This window comes from Halteromyces radiatus, assembly GCF_025201355.1.
Source record: "Halteromyces radiatus strain CBS 162.75 chromosome Unknown BX664scaffold_9, whole genome shotgun sequence".
Taxonomy (NCBI): domain Eukaryota; kingdom Fungi; phylum Mucoromycota; class Mucoromycetes; order Mucorales; family Cunninghamellaceae; genus Halteromyces; species Halteromyces radiatus.
In genome coordinates this window covers 802,543-817,571 of record NW_026251695.1, presented here as the reverse complement: position 1 = coordinate 817,571, position 15,029 = coordinate 802,543, and the positions used below count along the sequence as shown (strand labels likewise).

The 15,029-nt window shown below is 33.5% G+C and overlaps 8 protein-coding genes across 8 annotated transcripts; 3 read left to right on the top strand and 5 right to left on the bottom strand.

Annotated features, from left to right (window-relative positions):
* Positions 1-583: 583 nt before the first annotated feature.
* On the bottom strand, positions 584-1,012 carry BX664DRAFT_317933 (uncharacterized protein; the record flags this gene model as incomplete). Its single annotated transcript, XM_051542776.1, has 2 exons — positions 584-933; positions 982-1,012. The coding sequence occupies 2 exons, from the start codon at positions 1,010-1,012 to the stop codon at positions 584-586; spliced, it is 381 nt and encodes a 126-aa protein (XP_051396769.1).
* A 650-nt stretch (positions 1,013-1,662) lies between these two features.
* Positions 1,663-3,568, bottom strand: BX664DRAFT_380841 (general substrate transporter; the record flags this gene model as incomplete). The annotated part of the gene is made up of 6 exons (XM_051548923.1): positions 1,663-2,075; positions 2,143-2,445; positions 2,520-2,907; positions 2,994-3,028; positions 3,097-3,428; positions 3,493-3,568. The coding sequence occupies 6 exons, from the start codon at positions 3,566-3,568 to the stop codon at positions 1,740-1,742; spliced, it is 1,470 nt and encodes a 489-aa protein (XP_051396768.1). The 3' UTR covers positions 1,663-1,739.
* A 522-nt stretch (positions 3,569-4,090) lies between these two features.
* On the bottom strand, positions 4,091-5,486 carry BX664DRAFT_342162 (carbon-nitrogen hydrolase). Its single transcript, XM_051547101.1, has 6 exons — positions 5,286-5,486; positions 5,117-5,215; positions 4,907-5,065; positions 4,778-4,826; positions 4,429-4,681; positions 4,091-4,360 (listed from the first exon to the last, which is right to left on the bottom strand). Exons 1-6 carry the CDS (start codon positions 5,472-5,474, stop codon positions 4,177-4,179), a joined length of 933 nt encoding a protein of 310 aa, XP_051396767.1. The 5' UTR covers positions 5,475-5,486; the 3' UTR covers positions 4,091-4,176.
* A 527-nt stretch (positions 5,487-6,013) lies between these two features.
* BX664DRAFT_269574 (uncharacterized protein) lies at positions 6,014-6,481 on the bottom strand (the record flags this gene model as incomplete). Its single annotated transcript, XM_051541059.1, has 1 exon — positions 6,014-6,481. The coding sequence occupies one exon, from the start codon at positions 6,479-6,481 to the stop codon at positions 6,014-6,016; it is 468 nt and encodes a 155-aa protein (XP_051396766.1).
* A 1,206-nt stretch (positions 6,482-7,687) lies between these two features.
* BX664DRAFT_342160 (uncharacterized protein) lies at positions 7,688-8,313 on the top strand. The gene has a single exon (XM_051547100.1). The coding sequence runs from the start codon at positions 7,731-7,733 to the stop codon at positions 8,088-8,090; it is 360 nt and encodes a 119-aa protein (XP_051396765.1). The 5' UTR covers positions 7,688-7,730; the 3' UTR covers positions 8,091-8,313.
* A 426-nt stretch (positions 8,314-8,739) lies between these two features.
* On the top strand, positions 8,740-9,336 carry BX664DRAFT_362158 (uncharacterized protein). Its single transcript, XM_051548291.1, has 2 exons — positions 8,740-8,834; positions 8,899-9,336. The coding sequence occupies exons 1-2, from the start codon at positions 8,792-8,794 to the stop codon at positions 9,174-9,176; spliced, it is 321 nt and encodes a 106-aa protein (XP_051396764.1). The 5' UTR covers positions 8,740-8,791; the 3' UTR covers positions 9,177-9,336.
* A 177-nt stretch (positions 9,337-9,513) lies between these two features.
* BX664DRAFT_388983 (ribosomal protein L30, ferredoxin-like fold domain-containing protein) lies at positions 9,514-10,700 on the top strand. Its single transcript, XM_051549511.1, has 3 exons — positions 9,514-9,586; positions 9,712-9,823; positions 9,966-10,700. The coding sequence occupies exons 1-3, from the start codon at positions 9,576-9,578 to the stop codon at positions 10,590-10,592; spliced, it is 750 nt and encodes a 249-aa protein (XP_051396763.1). The 5' UTR covers positions 9,514-9,575; the 3' UTR covers positions 10,593-10,700.
* Positions 10,701-11,015: 315 nt separating this feature from the next.
* Positions 11,016-13,629, bottom strand: BX664DRAFT_376799 (uncharacterized protein; the record flags this gene model as incomplete). The annotated part of the gene is made up of 7 exons (XM_051548741.1): positions 11,016-11,101; positions 11,179-11,285; positions 11,364-11,757; positions 11,816-12,309; positions 12,378-12,475; positions 12,567-12,629; positions 12,745-13,629. The coding sequence occupies 7 exons, from the start codon at positions 13,627-13,629 to the stop codon at positions 11,016-11,018; spliced, it is 2,127 nt and encodes a 708-aa protein (XP_051396762.1).
* Positions 13,630-15,029: the final 1,400 nt, after the last annotated feature.

Genomic DNA, 15,029 nt, shown 5'->3' with positions numbered 1-15,029 from the left:
TCATGATAATTACCTTGATACTTTTTCGCGGCAACCGGCGCACTTTGTCGAGTACTTGTTCTCTTTGATAAATTGTCCAATTGGCTTTTTGGATCGGCAGTAGCTACAGAAAAGGATCATATGATTTGTCCACCTTCGCCTCGTTCTTGTTGATTGATTGGATTATCTACCCGTGGAATGAGACTTCTTTTGCTCTTTCTGCATTTAGGACATCTTAGAGACTTGGCAATGGATGATGATGTTTTCAATTGATCATTCAATGTGCGGATGGCCTTCAGCAAATATATGAGAATAAAAAAAAAGTCAAAAACCGAGTTTTCAAAAAATAAAGAGATGCATATGTGTTGATAATTACCTTCATTCGGACGTTGGCCTTCATTCCACGATCACCATAGGGTAGCCAGCAGGAGTTGTTATTACGATGAAGATCCATTGTTTTAGTCAGCCACTAAGGGACATCCATCCATCTTGCAAAAAATCTTTTTTATTTTTTAGGGTCAAAGCATGAATAAAAAAAGATTTGAAAAAAGAAACATGATAAATAAAATAAAAATAAATAAAGCCTTGGCAGAGATAACTAGAGCTATTTCATTGGCCTATCCTTGGAATCTTCTAACAATAGAATCATCAATTCCAGTTGATCGTCAGGCATATCTTTCGTTAAACTATCAATGGAATGGTTGTAAAGAATCATGATGTACAGGAGGAGCCACTTCTTGCACGAAAGGTTGTTCTCTATTGACAGCATCCACAATACGTCGCACAAGTCGTGATTTTGCCGTCGTCCAAGGTTTCGAGTAGCATCATTGTCTTTCACCACTAGATAGGCCCAGGATTTTGTTGCTTCAACTTGAACATTGGATGCCACTTGAACTTGATTACTGTTGTAAGCTTCAATGAATTGCAAGGCTTCAAAAAGTTTTGTTACTGTTACTGGTTATGATAATAAGGATAATTACTTTTTTCAAATGGTAACCTTACAAATGACCCGACCAAGATGAGCTGACGACATTTCACGATAGAGCGCAGGTACTTATAAAATATACGCGTAAAATAAAAAGAATGCATTCAAAAAGAAGATACAACGGAAGATGGAATCAATTACATTGACATGTAACCAAGTAGTTGGAATAAAGTATAATGATTAAAGACGGACTAATGACATACTAAAATTATATAGCCAACACAAAAAAAAAAAAAAAAGAAAAGAAAAAGAAAAAGAAAAACAAACTGACATGATATATAACAAAGAAAAAAAAAAAGGAACGGACTTTGGAATTTGCAGGATCTATCAACTACTGCAATGATAAACAATGATCATGATAAATTCATAATGATGATGGTTATCTATGATATCAATAGAACCCTCCAGAAGTAACCAATAAGAATTTATATAAACTAAAAATAAACAAAAACATGATCTGGTGATCGAATGAGAATAAGGGATGAAACAAAAATCTAGTACATATAAGAAAAAAAAGAATCATATCCTTCCATCCGTTTATTTTATTCCAATTACTTTGTTACAATGATTCTATTTTTCTGATATACTTTTATTCTTTTGAATCCTCATCTAGAGTTTATTTTATCGATTATCTAAACTATTATCCAATATTCAATTTTTTATTATTATCAAGTTATTTTGATCACCATCAAAGTGTGATCATATATTCCAAATATATAAAAATACAATAAGTAAAACTAAAACTAACTAACTAAACTTGTTGATGTTCGAGATCCTAGACAGATAATTCCTTCTTTTCGTTCCGATCATCATCATTAAAAGAGTTTATAGCTGTCTTGCTTGGACCCAAGATATCTTCCACGTGAGCATGATTGATATCACCAAATAAGGCATCGATTTCTTCCAAGCTTTTCCCCTTTGTTTCCACAAAGAAACAGTAGACAGTAAAGAAGGCCACAACGTTGAATGCAGCATAAAAGACATATGTACCAAACCCAATGGATGCCAGCATCGGAGGGGTCCATAATCCAATACAAAAGTTGCTAATCCAGTTGGATCCTACTGCTAAACTCATACCTTTAGCCCGTGCACGCAATGGAAAGAGTTCCGCCTACATAACAAAAAAAAAAAAAGTAATTAGTATCACTTGATTCTATCAAAAAGAAAAACGCAATTACAGGATACAGCCAGTCTGTGCACGCCCATGAAGCACCAAATGTTGCTACATAAATCATTGTGAAGGCAATCACCAATATTGCAGACGTTTCACCTAATGAGACCTTGTTGAACACTGCCATGATTACTAACCAGATGACCATGAAAAAGTTGCCAGTCATGAATAATGGTCGTCGACCTACACGATCCACCAATAATGTTGATACAATTGCTCCACCAAAGTAAGCTAATGCTGTAAATCCACTGAATAAAATAGATGCTCTACCAGGTCCTAACACTCTTTCGTACATTTTTGGAGCATAGTACTAAAAAAAAAAAAAAAAAGGGATAAGTATTTATTTTCATACCAAATCTTTTTTGTTTTTTTTTTAATGCTTACGGTGACGATGTTGATTCCACAAAGCTGGCCTAAAGCTTGAACAGCAATACCAATAAAAGATCGTTTACGATAAGTAGTAAACATTTCCATCCATGTTGGTGTTCCCATAGTACGTTCATAATGTACAGCTGAAGTGATACCATTGTATTCATCCTGCACATCTGGATGATCAGCTGTTTCATCGTACATATCAGTCAATACTTTCAGGGCAGCTTTATGATTATCCTTGTTGATCAAATATCGAGGAGATTCAGGTAATAAATAGGTACCCAATGCCAAGATCACAGCGAATACACATTGTAATAGTAAAGGAAGTCGCCAGGACCATTCCGAATCAATATAGGAAGCACCATAATCCACAAAACAAGAACAAAGATAACCAAACATACTTTTTTTTTTTAAAAAAAAAAAAAAGGTAAGTGTTAAGAAGGAAAAAAAAAAAAAAGAGAGAAAATTTGAATAATAACAACTTACTTGATTGCCATTCCCATTACAGTCACTGTTCCTCTCTATAACCAAAAAAAAAAAAAAAAAATAAGTATATATATTTGGTTTTGATATAAAATAAGGAACTTACGTTATGAGCACGAGATAATTCAGCAGTATAGACAGGTAACACAGTAGACAAAAAGCCAATACCAAATCCACTCAATATTCTACCGATCATAAGCATAGGCATATTGATAGCAGCAGTTTGTAGAACGCCACCAATAATAAAGACGATGGCACCAGAGAAGATAGTAGATCGGCGACCAAATTGATCCATGACCCAACTAGCAGGATAAGATGTCACCCAAGCACCAAGTAAGAACACACTGACCACCATACCTTGTATCGTATCATTAGGATGATTAAATTCTGTTAACCAACTTTCATTTACCAAAATTCCTGATAAAACCCCTTGATCATCTATATATATATATATAAAATATTAGTTTTTTTTTTATTTTTTGATTTTAAATAAGTAACTTACAGCCAAATAAGAATTGACCAATAGAAGCAAAACAGGCAACACAATATAAGAATAAATTACCACGAAATAATGTCATGAATATATATATGGTATATGTTATATACAAAAAAAAAAAAAGTAAGGTGTACACAAAAAAGAAGAGGAAAAGAGAGATAGTTTTTATACTTTTTTTTTACCCCGCCTTTTTATTATTTTAGTGACGTTTTGGAACCCAGCTTACTTTCCTTTTTCTTTAAAATCACGGGAAAGAATGCACCAGTAGAAAAAAAAAAGTAGTGAATAAAGAAGTGAAAATCCCGATATTATGTAGTTGTCTCCACATGAACCTCCCTTATACCCGATTACTACCTTATGATGATGTATGATGTGGGGCAAGTATTCTCCTTTTCTGGTTCTACATTCCATATATAGACATTAACACTGTCCCCCACTCTCTTCCCACTTTTTTGTTTCTCCGGTTCAGAGGCAAAAGTGATCAGAAAATCAAATTCATTGGATAATATACTTATCCTGAATTTCTCAAACATCCGCTAAACTCCATATCCAGTAAAACTGCAATAAAAAAAAATAACATACAACTAATCAAATCAAAAATAAGCATCACTTTTAGATACCCAAAAAAAAAAATATGTTTTATTCAAAAACAGTAACTAACGGAGGGGGGAATAATCTATCTAATTTAAATTAATTCTTTTTGGTTCCATTGCCTTCATCATCTACTACCACAGTTTCAGCTACATCACCATAAACATCAAATCGACGTTGAGAATAGAGAGGAATATTGGCCCGAATGGATGTCACTTCATTTGGATCCACATCAGCATACACAATGGTTTCTTCTTCTTCACAAGTAGCAATCACCGTTCCCCTAAATCATCACACAAAAAAAAAAAGATGAGATTGATTGATTAATGATAATTGTTTGTCCTTTTTTACTTTGGATCCACTACGGTAGAATGACCCCAAGAATGATAAGAAGCATTTACATCTCGAGCTGGAGCACAACCAGCCACATAAATCTGATTATCCATAGCTCGTGCTCGTTGCAATAATTCCCAATGAAGTGGTCCAGTTGTCATGTTGAATGCGCCAGGATAAATCATTGCTACACATCCTTTTCTTGCTGCCACGGTTGCCATTTCAGGGAATCGAATATCGTAACAAATCCCAACACCAATTTTACCATATCCTAAAATCAATAATAATAATAATAATAAATAAAAAAAAAGATATACACAATATGATTTATAACCCTTTTTTTTATTATTTATATATTTCTTCTTACTTGTATTCACATGGGTTAATTTATTGCCAGGTGTCAAAGTATCACTTTCCTATTTTCAATTGATCAAAAGTAAGTCTCTCTCTTTTTTTTTTTTTTTTTTTTTTAATATTATATATTCTATCAACTTGCCTTGAATTTTATTTTCCCAGGTACATCAATATCAAACAAGTGCAATTTGTTATGAACAGCGATCATCTTGCCAGTAGGGTCATAGGCCGTCAGGGTATTATAAATCTTATCTTGTCTACGTTCTGGGATGGATCCACCAATCAAATACACACTAGCTTCCTATAGAATGTAAAGTGAGTCATCCTTACACAAGCATATTTTATTTATTACCTTGGCTGCAGAGGATAACATGTTGATAGATTCACTATCATTCAAATCTTCGGCATACTTTGGAAAATAATCGCAACCATAGGGAGAATTGAAACATTCCTAGAAATAGATATATATATAAAAGTTAAGTTTCCATTGATATATATATGTTCTTTTGTGAATATGTTACAGGTAAAACAACCACATTGGCACCATTCTTAGCAGCTTCCAAAATCTTGGACTTGGCATGTTTCAAATTGTTAGCCTTATCAGCAGTAATGGCGACTTGAATAAGAGCTAATCGAAAAGGAGCTGATGGACTTAGTGGAGATGTTGTAGAGGACATGGTCTGAAAAGTTCTTTTAAAAACAGAAAACATACAAAAAAAAAAAAAAAAAAAAAAAAAGGAAAGTGTGAGAAAAAGAAAATTCGTATTTTAAGAAGAGTAATAGCCAGCTGAGATTTAACCTACTTGTGTAATGATTAAGTGCGTCCTATCTATATGATGTTATCAATAGTGATAATAACAATGAAAAATGTGGTGATGATGATTTATTATTAATATAGTTATAAAAGGATGATAGCTTGATACTTTTATATGAGGATGATCACTCTCATTTGTAAGGACAGTAAATGATGAAGAAGAATACGTATGAGAACAAATGATTTACTGGCTATAATTATATATATATATAAAAGATATTGTGTTAAAGAAGTATGCCAACCCATCTCCTTTGTCATATTTCTCTTCATTAATTCGATGATCGATATTTGTTATGATAATCAACTTCTGTGGTAGATTCCTGCAGATTTTCAGTATAGAAAAGAATTAGACAATTAAAAAAAAAACAATCCATAAGATTATACATTTGATTATAATATTTATAATTTATTTATTTATTTTATTTTTAATTGATGTTAAAAAAAAAGCATATCATTTGTAACTTGTTTTAAATCGCCTGGACCTTCAAATATGTCAATAATATGCGCCTCATCCAAATGTATATGTCTAGTAGTATGATCACCTATTTTAGACAATTTTCTCCATCTTTCTAAATCTTTCATATTTCTTTTATCACCATGTGCATCTTCATTATTTTCCCAATGCCCTTGACTGAATGCGATAAAACCGTGGACCCTTTTTTGATCAAGATCAACAGTTGTTGTTACAATTGTACCAGTTTCTTCAACCCAAGATACGTTAAATAGATTATCTCTAATTTTTTGATAATAAGCTTTTACATAATTGTATCTGCCTTTCATAGGTCCTCCATGTATAGCATAAACAACTACATCTTCAGATTGATAGTATGCTTCATATTTACCTAAATCACCATAGGTATATACAATATGTTTACCAATTATATCTTTTAGTTCTTCTTTCATATCGTCAGAAGTAATAGTTGCACCAATATATAAAAAAAAAATCAGATTAATCGAAAAGTAAAATAACAAATAAATCAAAAGATAGTGTAATTTTTTTTATTTTATTTTTTTTTATTTAATTCTAAAGGTAGTAGGAATTTTCTAAAATCTGACACAATAAAAATACTAATTAATGATTAAAAAAAAGATTGTAGAAACAAGTCGAATGTTTGAGAGATAGGAAAAAAAAAAGTCAAACGGATAACTATAAATAAGTACTATAAAGAGGTTTTTTTTATTATTCTATTTTATTCGGTAGAATGACTTTACCAAGTTAAGCTTCCATGGGTTGATGGAATATCTGGAAAAGAGTGATTGATCAAGTGGAAATAAAACCCCTGGACTTAATATTATTTGATATTGTCGGTGAATAATGCATCTGTTTATTATTATACTCACTTGTATTTTCCTTTTCCCTTTGTCGTCCTACCTGCCCTAAATAACTTGATCTTTACTATCGACATTGATTATGCCAAGTAAAAAAAAAAAAAAAAAAAAAAAAAAAAAAAAAAGATTATGCGGATAATTTGCTTTTCATTTTATAATAATGTCTGCTTAATGATCACAATGATGATGACTCTGACAACGATATCACCTACGGTGATGAATAGTAACGAATGATAGATGGTTGGATGACTATTAGCTAATACTATTCTGCAAATTACCAATGGAATAAAATACTGGAAAGAAAAAAAAAAAAGAAGTATGGGAGTAAAGATCGTATTTTTTAAAAAAAGACTGAGATTTAACACTCTTCCTCTCCATAATGACAATGGTACCTATCAAGGATACTGTCAATGGCGACGACATGGATGATGATCATACTGGTAATGGCGATGATAGTGAAAATATAGAAAAGTTATAGAGATAACGGTGATGATAACAAATGATGCATGTATAAGGACGAGTCTGTGATGCATCTGTAAGGTTAGTAATTGATGAAGGAAAACATAATGTTTTGTTAAGGAAGTATGCCATTCCACCTCCTTATACCTCTTCATTGGTTTGGGGATCGGCATTTGTTATGATAATCAGTTACTGTGGCGTCAGCTTCTTGAAGATTTCTTGTTCTCCTCCTTTCCTCTTCCCCTCCTTATTTCCTTTGATCTTGTATATAAAAGAACCAAATCCCATCTTTTTTTTTTTTGTTCTTTTACACTTATTTCTCCTCATCCGATCATAATCTACACGTATTACAAACATCATCCTCATGGTCAAACTTATTCTCTTCGTTGTAGCTTCTTGTTTGGCTGGCGCATACTCTGCTCCAATGGCATTAACAAATGATAATATCATATCCAATGAAAAGCGCGAGGGTGATCCTGGAATTGCATCCGTTGTCGAGAGCTTGTTTGGGGATATGGCCTCCGGTGGTTCATTTCGTGCTGGAAGTAATGGTGATGGTGGCCCTAGAGGTTATGCACTTGGAGCCATTGGCCAGAGCTTAGTTGGGGATATGAGCCTCAGTGATGCATCTCCTGGTGGTAGTAATGGTGATGGTCGCCCTAAAGGTTATGAACTTGGAGCCATTACCCAGAGCTTGTTCGGCGGAATGTCTGGAAGAGGATGATTTATCAAATGGAAACAAAATCTATGGTAGAAGTATTATTTGATATTGTCGGTGATTAATTGGCCAAGTCTTATTTTACCCATTATATCTTTTTTTTCTCTTTTTTTATTATACCCATTTCCTTTCCTCTCTTATCTTCCTATCTGCTCTGATAATAAAATAACATGATCCTTACTCAACAGTCTACATTAATTATACACGTAAAAATAAAAATAAAAAAAATGCGGATGATTTACTTTTCATTTTAAAATAATGTTTGCTTGATGAGTACAATGATGATGATGATGATACCATCTGGTTTACCTATTTTTAAAATGGGCTCTATTATTTAAATCTCTTATCTCAGTTTCCAGGGGTTCAAGAAAAGAAAAAATCAGTTCATGTTCTATTTGCTGTGTTTCTTGAATGGCGTCTTTCTAGTTACTGAAACCGTTACTTGGGAGGCAGTGCCATGGTCATGTGAGCTCTTTTTTTTTAAAGAAAATCATTGGTTAAGTAGGTTTCATAATGATGGAAAGAAAGAAAAAAAAGGTGTGGGAACTATGTTAGATTTTTTTTTTATTCATGCAGTGTAAAAAGAACTGTGGAGTTTGAATAACTATCCACCCTGTCTATAAAAAGCCAATGGTGTGAGAATTTCCTATCCATTATAACTTCTTTCTTTTTCCTAACGTTAAAAAAAAAAAATAACCTTACAAAAAATGAATAATCAAATAACTGCTTTGAATGAACATGCTCCTGCTCGTAAGTATGATGATGATGATGATGATGATGATGATGAAAATTGATCCTTCTTTTTTTTAAATAGAAATGGTTGGAGGTATGCGTGTAAAACAAGCCAATCATCGACGTACCTCATTATCTGAAGCCAAGAAAGCAGCATCTGCAGAAGAAGATATAGAATCATCTGAAGAAGATCAACAACAAATGGAAGAAATGGAAAAAAGAAAACAAGAACAAATAAGACAAGAAAATGCCATGCGTAGTCATCAAGCTTCTCGTGATATGAATATTTCTCGAAATGCTGGATCCCATGTGAAAGCAAGAATTGATCCTTCTTTCCAACCTAGAGATTTAAATCATTAATTAGTTAGTTAGTTAGTGGATGATTTGGATTTGATGAAACATTGGATAAACAGGCGTGTGAATTTGTATTGTATGTAATTTCCATCCATCACTTTTTATCAATAGCAAGAGTAAAAATGTAAATAAATAAATAAAAAAAAAAGGTCTTTTTTTTTCTTTTAGTATCATCTTGTTACTATCAAATATTGAATGAATTTGCCTTATGCAAAAGTGGGATGAATGATGGGATGATCGGAAAATGAACGTGGCAAAGCCACCTAGTCTAATTTTTGTCCCTCACAGTATACCATTACTGACGGGCTTGAAAATTTTTTTTTTTTCATTGTATGAAAAAGACAAAAAAAAAAAAAAAATAAAGCCTCTTTCTTTCTCTTTTATTTTATAATTCACGGTGCAAATATGGTCGCTTTGTAAGTCTTCTTCTTAAAAATATTTCCTTGTTTATTTACTATTTATTATCGTGTTATAAATAACTCTTACTCCTTCATTTATATACTAATCTTTTGTTTGATCTATTGTTATTATTAAATGATAGCAACGTTCCTTCCACCAACGACGTTCTCGTCCCCGAAACTCTCTTGAAGAAGCAAGCTGCTGCTGCCAAGTCTGCTGCTGAAACTGCTGCCAAGAAGGCTGAACTTCGCAAGGTAAATAAATCGAATATTATTGAAGATGAGGAAACTTTTTAGACTTTATTGCTTTTATACGCGATGATGTTTTTATAGTGAAATCAATGATAATGAAAGAGTGACAAACCTATGATATTAATTTCTTTATATATATATATAGGCCAAGATCCAAAAGCGTCGTGAATTGTTCAACCGTGCTGCCAAGTACCAAAAGGAATACCAAGCCAACGAACGTAACCAAATCCGTCTTCGTCGTCAAGCCAAGGCCTCTGGTAACTACTATGTTGAAGCTCAACCCAAGTTGGTTTTCGTTGTTCGTATCCGTGGTATCAACAACATTGCTCCCAAGCCTCGTAAGGTCCTTCAATTGTTGCGTTTGTTGCAAATCAACAATGGTGTCTTTGTCCGTCTCAACAAGGCCACTTCTCAAATGCTCCAATTGGTTGAACCTTATGTTACTTATGGTGAACCCAACTTGAAGACCATCCGTGAATTGATCTACAAGCGTGGTTATGCTAAGGTCAACAAGCAACGTATTGCTCTTTCTGATAACGCCATCATTGAAAAGGCCCTTGGCAAGTACAACATCATCTGTGTTGAAGATTTGATCCACGAAATCGCTACCGTTGGTCCCCACTTCCGTGAAGCTAACAACTTCTTGTGGCCCTTCAAGCTCTCTAACCCCAACAACATGTGGCCCAAGCGCAAGTTCAACCACTTCATCCAAGGTGGTGCTGCTGGTGACCGTGAACACTTCATCAACAACTTGGTCCAATCCATGAACTAAAGGTTATAGTTTAGTCCTCCCTTGGTTTAGTTTTTTTTATATATTGTTTGGTAATTTATTAGTACTTGACTTTTAGAAATAAAAATAAATTTGGGGACTATTACTTCATTGTTATTTTTGACGTGATGTTTGAAAGGATATAACAAAAGAGGGAGAGAGAAAAAAAAAAAGTGATTATATTTAATACTTTAGGGACGCACTTGTATAAAGCATCAACAACCATTCATTACTCATTATTCATTATTCATCAATCAATTCATCCCATCATTCAACTGACATTATTCAATCATCTATTTTCTAACGTCCAGCATCAATAAAACCATTTTATTTGATATCGTATCGGGGAGGAATAAAAAATAATCAATGGATAAAGGAAAATACTACAAAACTACAAAAAAAAAAAAAAAAATAGTGGGGATGATCCTATAATTTGGAGATATTGAATGAATGGATAACATGCTTAGCGATACCATAGCTAACAGCTTCAGTAGACACCATTGGATTGACACCTAGAAAAATAGTAATCAGAAACAAAAAAAAAGATGATGAGAAAAACTAGATTGTTTTCCATATCATCACATCTTACCAGTACTAGTGGGAAAAACAGAAGCATCAGCAACAAACAAGTGTTTGACTTCATGAGTTTCACCATAAGGATTGACGACAGAGTTCTTTGGAGAAATACCCATACGACTTTTTTTTTTTTTAAAAAAAAAAAAAAAAGTATCAGTAAATTGACAGATCTTTTCTTTCCCTTAATTTATACTTTACCAGGAACCCATCAAATGTGCCGAAGCCAAACCTTCAGGAATACCAAAACGTTGTAATTGATCTAACCAGGCAATAAATCGAGGATGATTGACATGAGCCTCTTCACCAACTTCAAAGACAAAGGGAGGCATACGAGGATCACTAGTATGCAATTCACGTGCCCCTTCTGCCACAAGTACCCGGTAACCAGCAACAAGTCCAGCCATCACAGAATTAGCATCATGCTTTGAAATCTTGAAATCCACTATGACTTCACCTTGCTCATCATAACTAACCGATGCCACCGAGTCCTTATCACGCACAAGTACTACAAGAGGTACAAAGTTACGATATTCCAACATCAATTGTTTATGTTCTCTAGCACCTCGCCATGGCATCAAACTAGAGAAGAGACCTATTAAAAAAAAATGAAGGTAAAAATAAAAAAAAAAAAAAGAGTTCAACTTTATTACCTGGATGAACACCACCTACTTCAAGTTTGGCACCATAATAATCACCTTGACAGTTTTCAGCTACATTACTGATGGCAGTCATAATAGAACTATTCCAAGTGTCTACAGCGTAATCCATCTTGCCAGAACAGAAAGAGACAGGATGCACACGTAAATGATGACCAATATTGGGATTCTTCAAACCACTACGTTTCAATACACCAGGTGAATGTAATGATCCAGCAGACACAACGACACGATCAGCACGAATACGAATTTTCTGTTGAGAATTGTGAATTAGACATTCCACACCAATAGCCCGATCATGTTCGGTCAACACACGCAATACACGAGTACGATCCAAGAAATGAGCACCATGATGGGCCGCATCACGAAGCCAGGTATTCATTGTTCCATTCTTGATACCATCCTTACATCCAGTATAGCACCAGTGACATGGATGTAATTTTCCACCTGTGTTTTGAGGAATATTATCATAGTGATACCCGAGTTTCCTAGTTTGGAATATAAAAGATGTTATTAATAAACTATTTGTTGTTTTTTTTTTGTCCCCCCACATTACTTGCATCCATTGATTAAAATTTGATTGGGCTTGTTGTGACGAATACCACTTGTTTCTGCACCTATTCTTTCACACACACGATCAAGATCCTCCGCAAACTATCAAATAAGATTTCCTATTAGTAAACGATATCCATTGAAAAATACCCACACACACATAGAATGTTCATTGGTCCATATTTTTTTTTACCTTTGGGGAAGTATAATAAGTAAGACCTTGTTTTGCCCAATCTTCTCGTACAAAATGTTGAGGCTATATGATAAAATAAAATTGAGTAGGCATGTGATTCGTAAAAAAAAAAAAAAAAAAAAAAAATTAGAATGTTATTTTATTGAAATAAGGTTCTTTCTTATTTTGCAAGTGTTACCTTCAAAGAAGCGGACCAGTTGACAGTAGTAGATCCACCAAAAACACTACCAGCCAACATACCCAAAGAACCATCAGAAGAAGGAAAGACGCCACCCTTTTCATACAATTGTTCAAACCCTTTGGATTCACACAAATCAAATTCAGTTTCATGATAATACTTGCCTTTTTCAATCACCAAAACACGTTTGCCAGCACTAGCCACTTGAGCAGCAATGACACCACCACCAGCACCACTTCCAATCACAATCACATCATAATGCAAGTCAGGTTGAGTAGCTTCGGCATAAGATAACATGACTAGTCGTTCAGGATAATGACCTTGAGGAGGAACATAATCAGGCAAACTACGAATAGGATCTTTGGTAGGGAACCCGAGTATTTGATGGAGAGGTTGGCCTTGAAGAGCAAAATAAGTCACTCTCATGGAAATCGCTGCCAATCCTCGAGCTAGAGATCGTAGCATAGCAAATCGAGAGTGTTGCCAGTCAGTAATCAATTTACCACGTTGTTTGAGTGTGAGATCGGCAAATCCAGTCCAATGTTTTCCTTGAGAAAGCAATCCCATCGTTGAACCTTGAGATAACCACTGTAAGATCTTGAGAAATTTTTCTTGGTCGGCCTTGTTCATGCCAAGTTCAATGTATCTCAAAGCTTCATCCACTGCATGCCAATCGTCATGTAATTGAGAGAGTGAGGTGGCACTCACTTTGGCTAATGTGCGAACTTGGTCTTCTGTTATTGTCAATGGAGCAATCCGCTGGAAATGACCTACCATCTTTTCCGTATTCTTGTCGTCCAACTTGCAAATAAACGTATCCAATACTGAAGACAAAGTCTGTAATTGACCCTCTGAAAGTTGAGAATGTAAAGTACTTTTGGTCATATTAAAAGGGAATATAAGATTCAATATAATGAAAAAAAAAAAAGAAAAAGAAAAGAGAGAGAGAAAAGAGAGAGAGAAAAAAAAAAAAAAAAAAAGAGCTTAAAAAGGGAAAGTGGAAGAATGACGGAGCTTCGATTCCAGCATGGAACTTGGCGTCGATATGTCAACAATTGCTCTAATGAATCATTATTCAACAAGTAGATATTGTATATATAAAGTATTAAAATGATCAACTAATCCTAAAAAAAAAAAAATCAAAGTTTGGCTGTTTACTTTCATATATATTCGAATAAAACTATTCTCAAACCACATTTGAACAGGGAAGTTTAATAACATCCCCTCATCGAAAGAAGATGATTCATCGGAGTATCAACCGCTACAATACCTTTTTCAGGAACACTGTTTTTAAGGTTTTCACTATCAATGCATCAGTATTAAAAAAAAGAACGCGCTTACAATGCGTAGCATGATCCAGATTTGTTTTTGAAAATAAAAAGTTTAGAAAAGTAAAGAACTATACTTTATGAAAATAAAATAAAATAAAATAAAAACAAAAATGTGGTCATCAAAATAAAATACCGTAACACCAACTATGTACAGTAGCACGTAAAAAGGCGTATATAAAGAGATATATAAAAATAAGTTCAAAAGTGTAGATACTTTGTCTTTTTTTTTTATACAAAATATATATATGTTTCCTTTGTCCTGTCCTTATACTAAGAGTAAGATGAAGAAAAAGAAGGAAAAAAAAGGATACGTTAACGCACCTTAGAAATATTTCAAATATAAGCATTGAATAAATTTAATAGTATCTATAATCCTTTTCTACAAGTTAGATCATGATCATATTCTAAAATTAAAGTTTATGAAGAACAAGCCTTATCAGCGATCATTCTCTTTTCAAGTGACACCAATTATCGAAAACATTTGTTTTTGTTCTATCAAATTGTAGAATGTGCGCCCACTACTTCCAAAGCCTTTGCGTAAATAAATCAGGATATGTATAAAATAAAATGAATGCATTCATAAGTAAAAAAAGTACATTTGTACTCTGTGCAGCAGTAGGAGCGTAAAAATAAAAATAAAAATAAAAAACTTTATTGAATAAAAAAAGTATATAGACTATACTAAAAGTCAATTGAAAGAAAAGAAAGAAAAGTAACTGTTATGCTCATGAAAAAAAGGAGTATTTGACTCTCAGTGAACTCAAATTTTATTAGTTAAGGGATCATCCCCTTTTATTCTTTTCTTCTCTTTACTACTTACTTTTTCTTTTACCAAAAACAACATCATCATCATCACTAATTTGCAAATAATAATAATAATAATAAAAAAGATAAGGATTGTTCGAAAGACAACAACAAAAAAAAAAAAAAAAAAAAGCGTGGGACCAATATTTT

Coding starts and splice junctions, on each gene's coding strand:
- BX664DRAFT_342162 (XM_051547101.1), bottom strand. CDS start 5,474: ATGTTTTCTGTTTTTAAAAGAACTTTTCAGACCATGTCCTCTACAACA. Junction 4,682..4,777: donor ATTAACCCATGTGAATACAA/GTAAGAAGAAAT, acceptor TATTGATTTTAG/GATATGGTAAAATTGGTGTT. Junction 4,361..4,428: donor TCTACCGTAGTGGATCCAAA/GTAAAAAAGGAC, acceptor GTGATGATTTAG/GGGAACGGTGATTGCTACTT.
- BX664DRAFT_342160 (XM_051547100.1), top strand. CDS start 7,731: ATGGTCAAACTTATTCTCTTCGTTGTAGCTTCTTGTTTGGCTGGCGCA.
- BX664DRAFT_362158 (XM_051548291.1), top strand. CDS start 8,792: ATGAATAATCAAATAACTGCTTTGAATGAACATGCTCCTGCTC. Junction 8,835..8,898: donor GAATGAACATGCTCCTGCTC/GTAAGTATGATG, acceptor TTTTTTAAATAG/AAATGGTTGGAGGTATGCGT.
- BX664DRAFT_388983 (XM_051549511.1), top strand. Junction 9,824..9,965: donor AGAAGGCTGAACTTCGCAAG/GTAAATAAATCG, acceptor ATATATATATAG/GCCAAGATCCAAAAGCGTCG.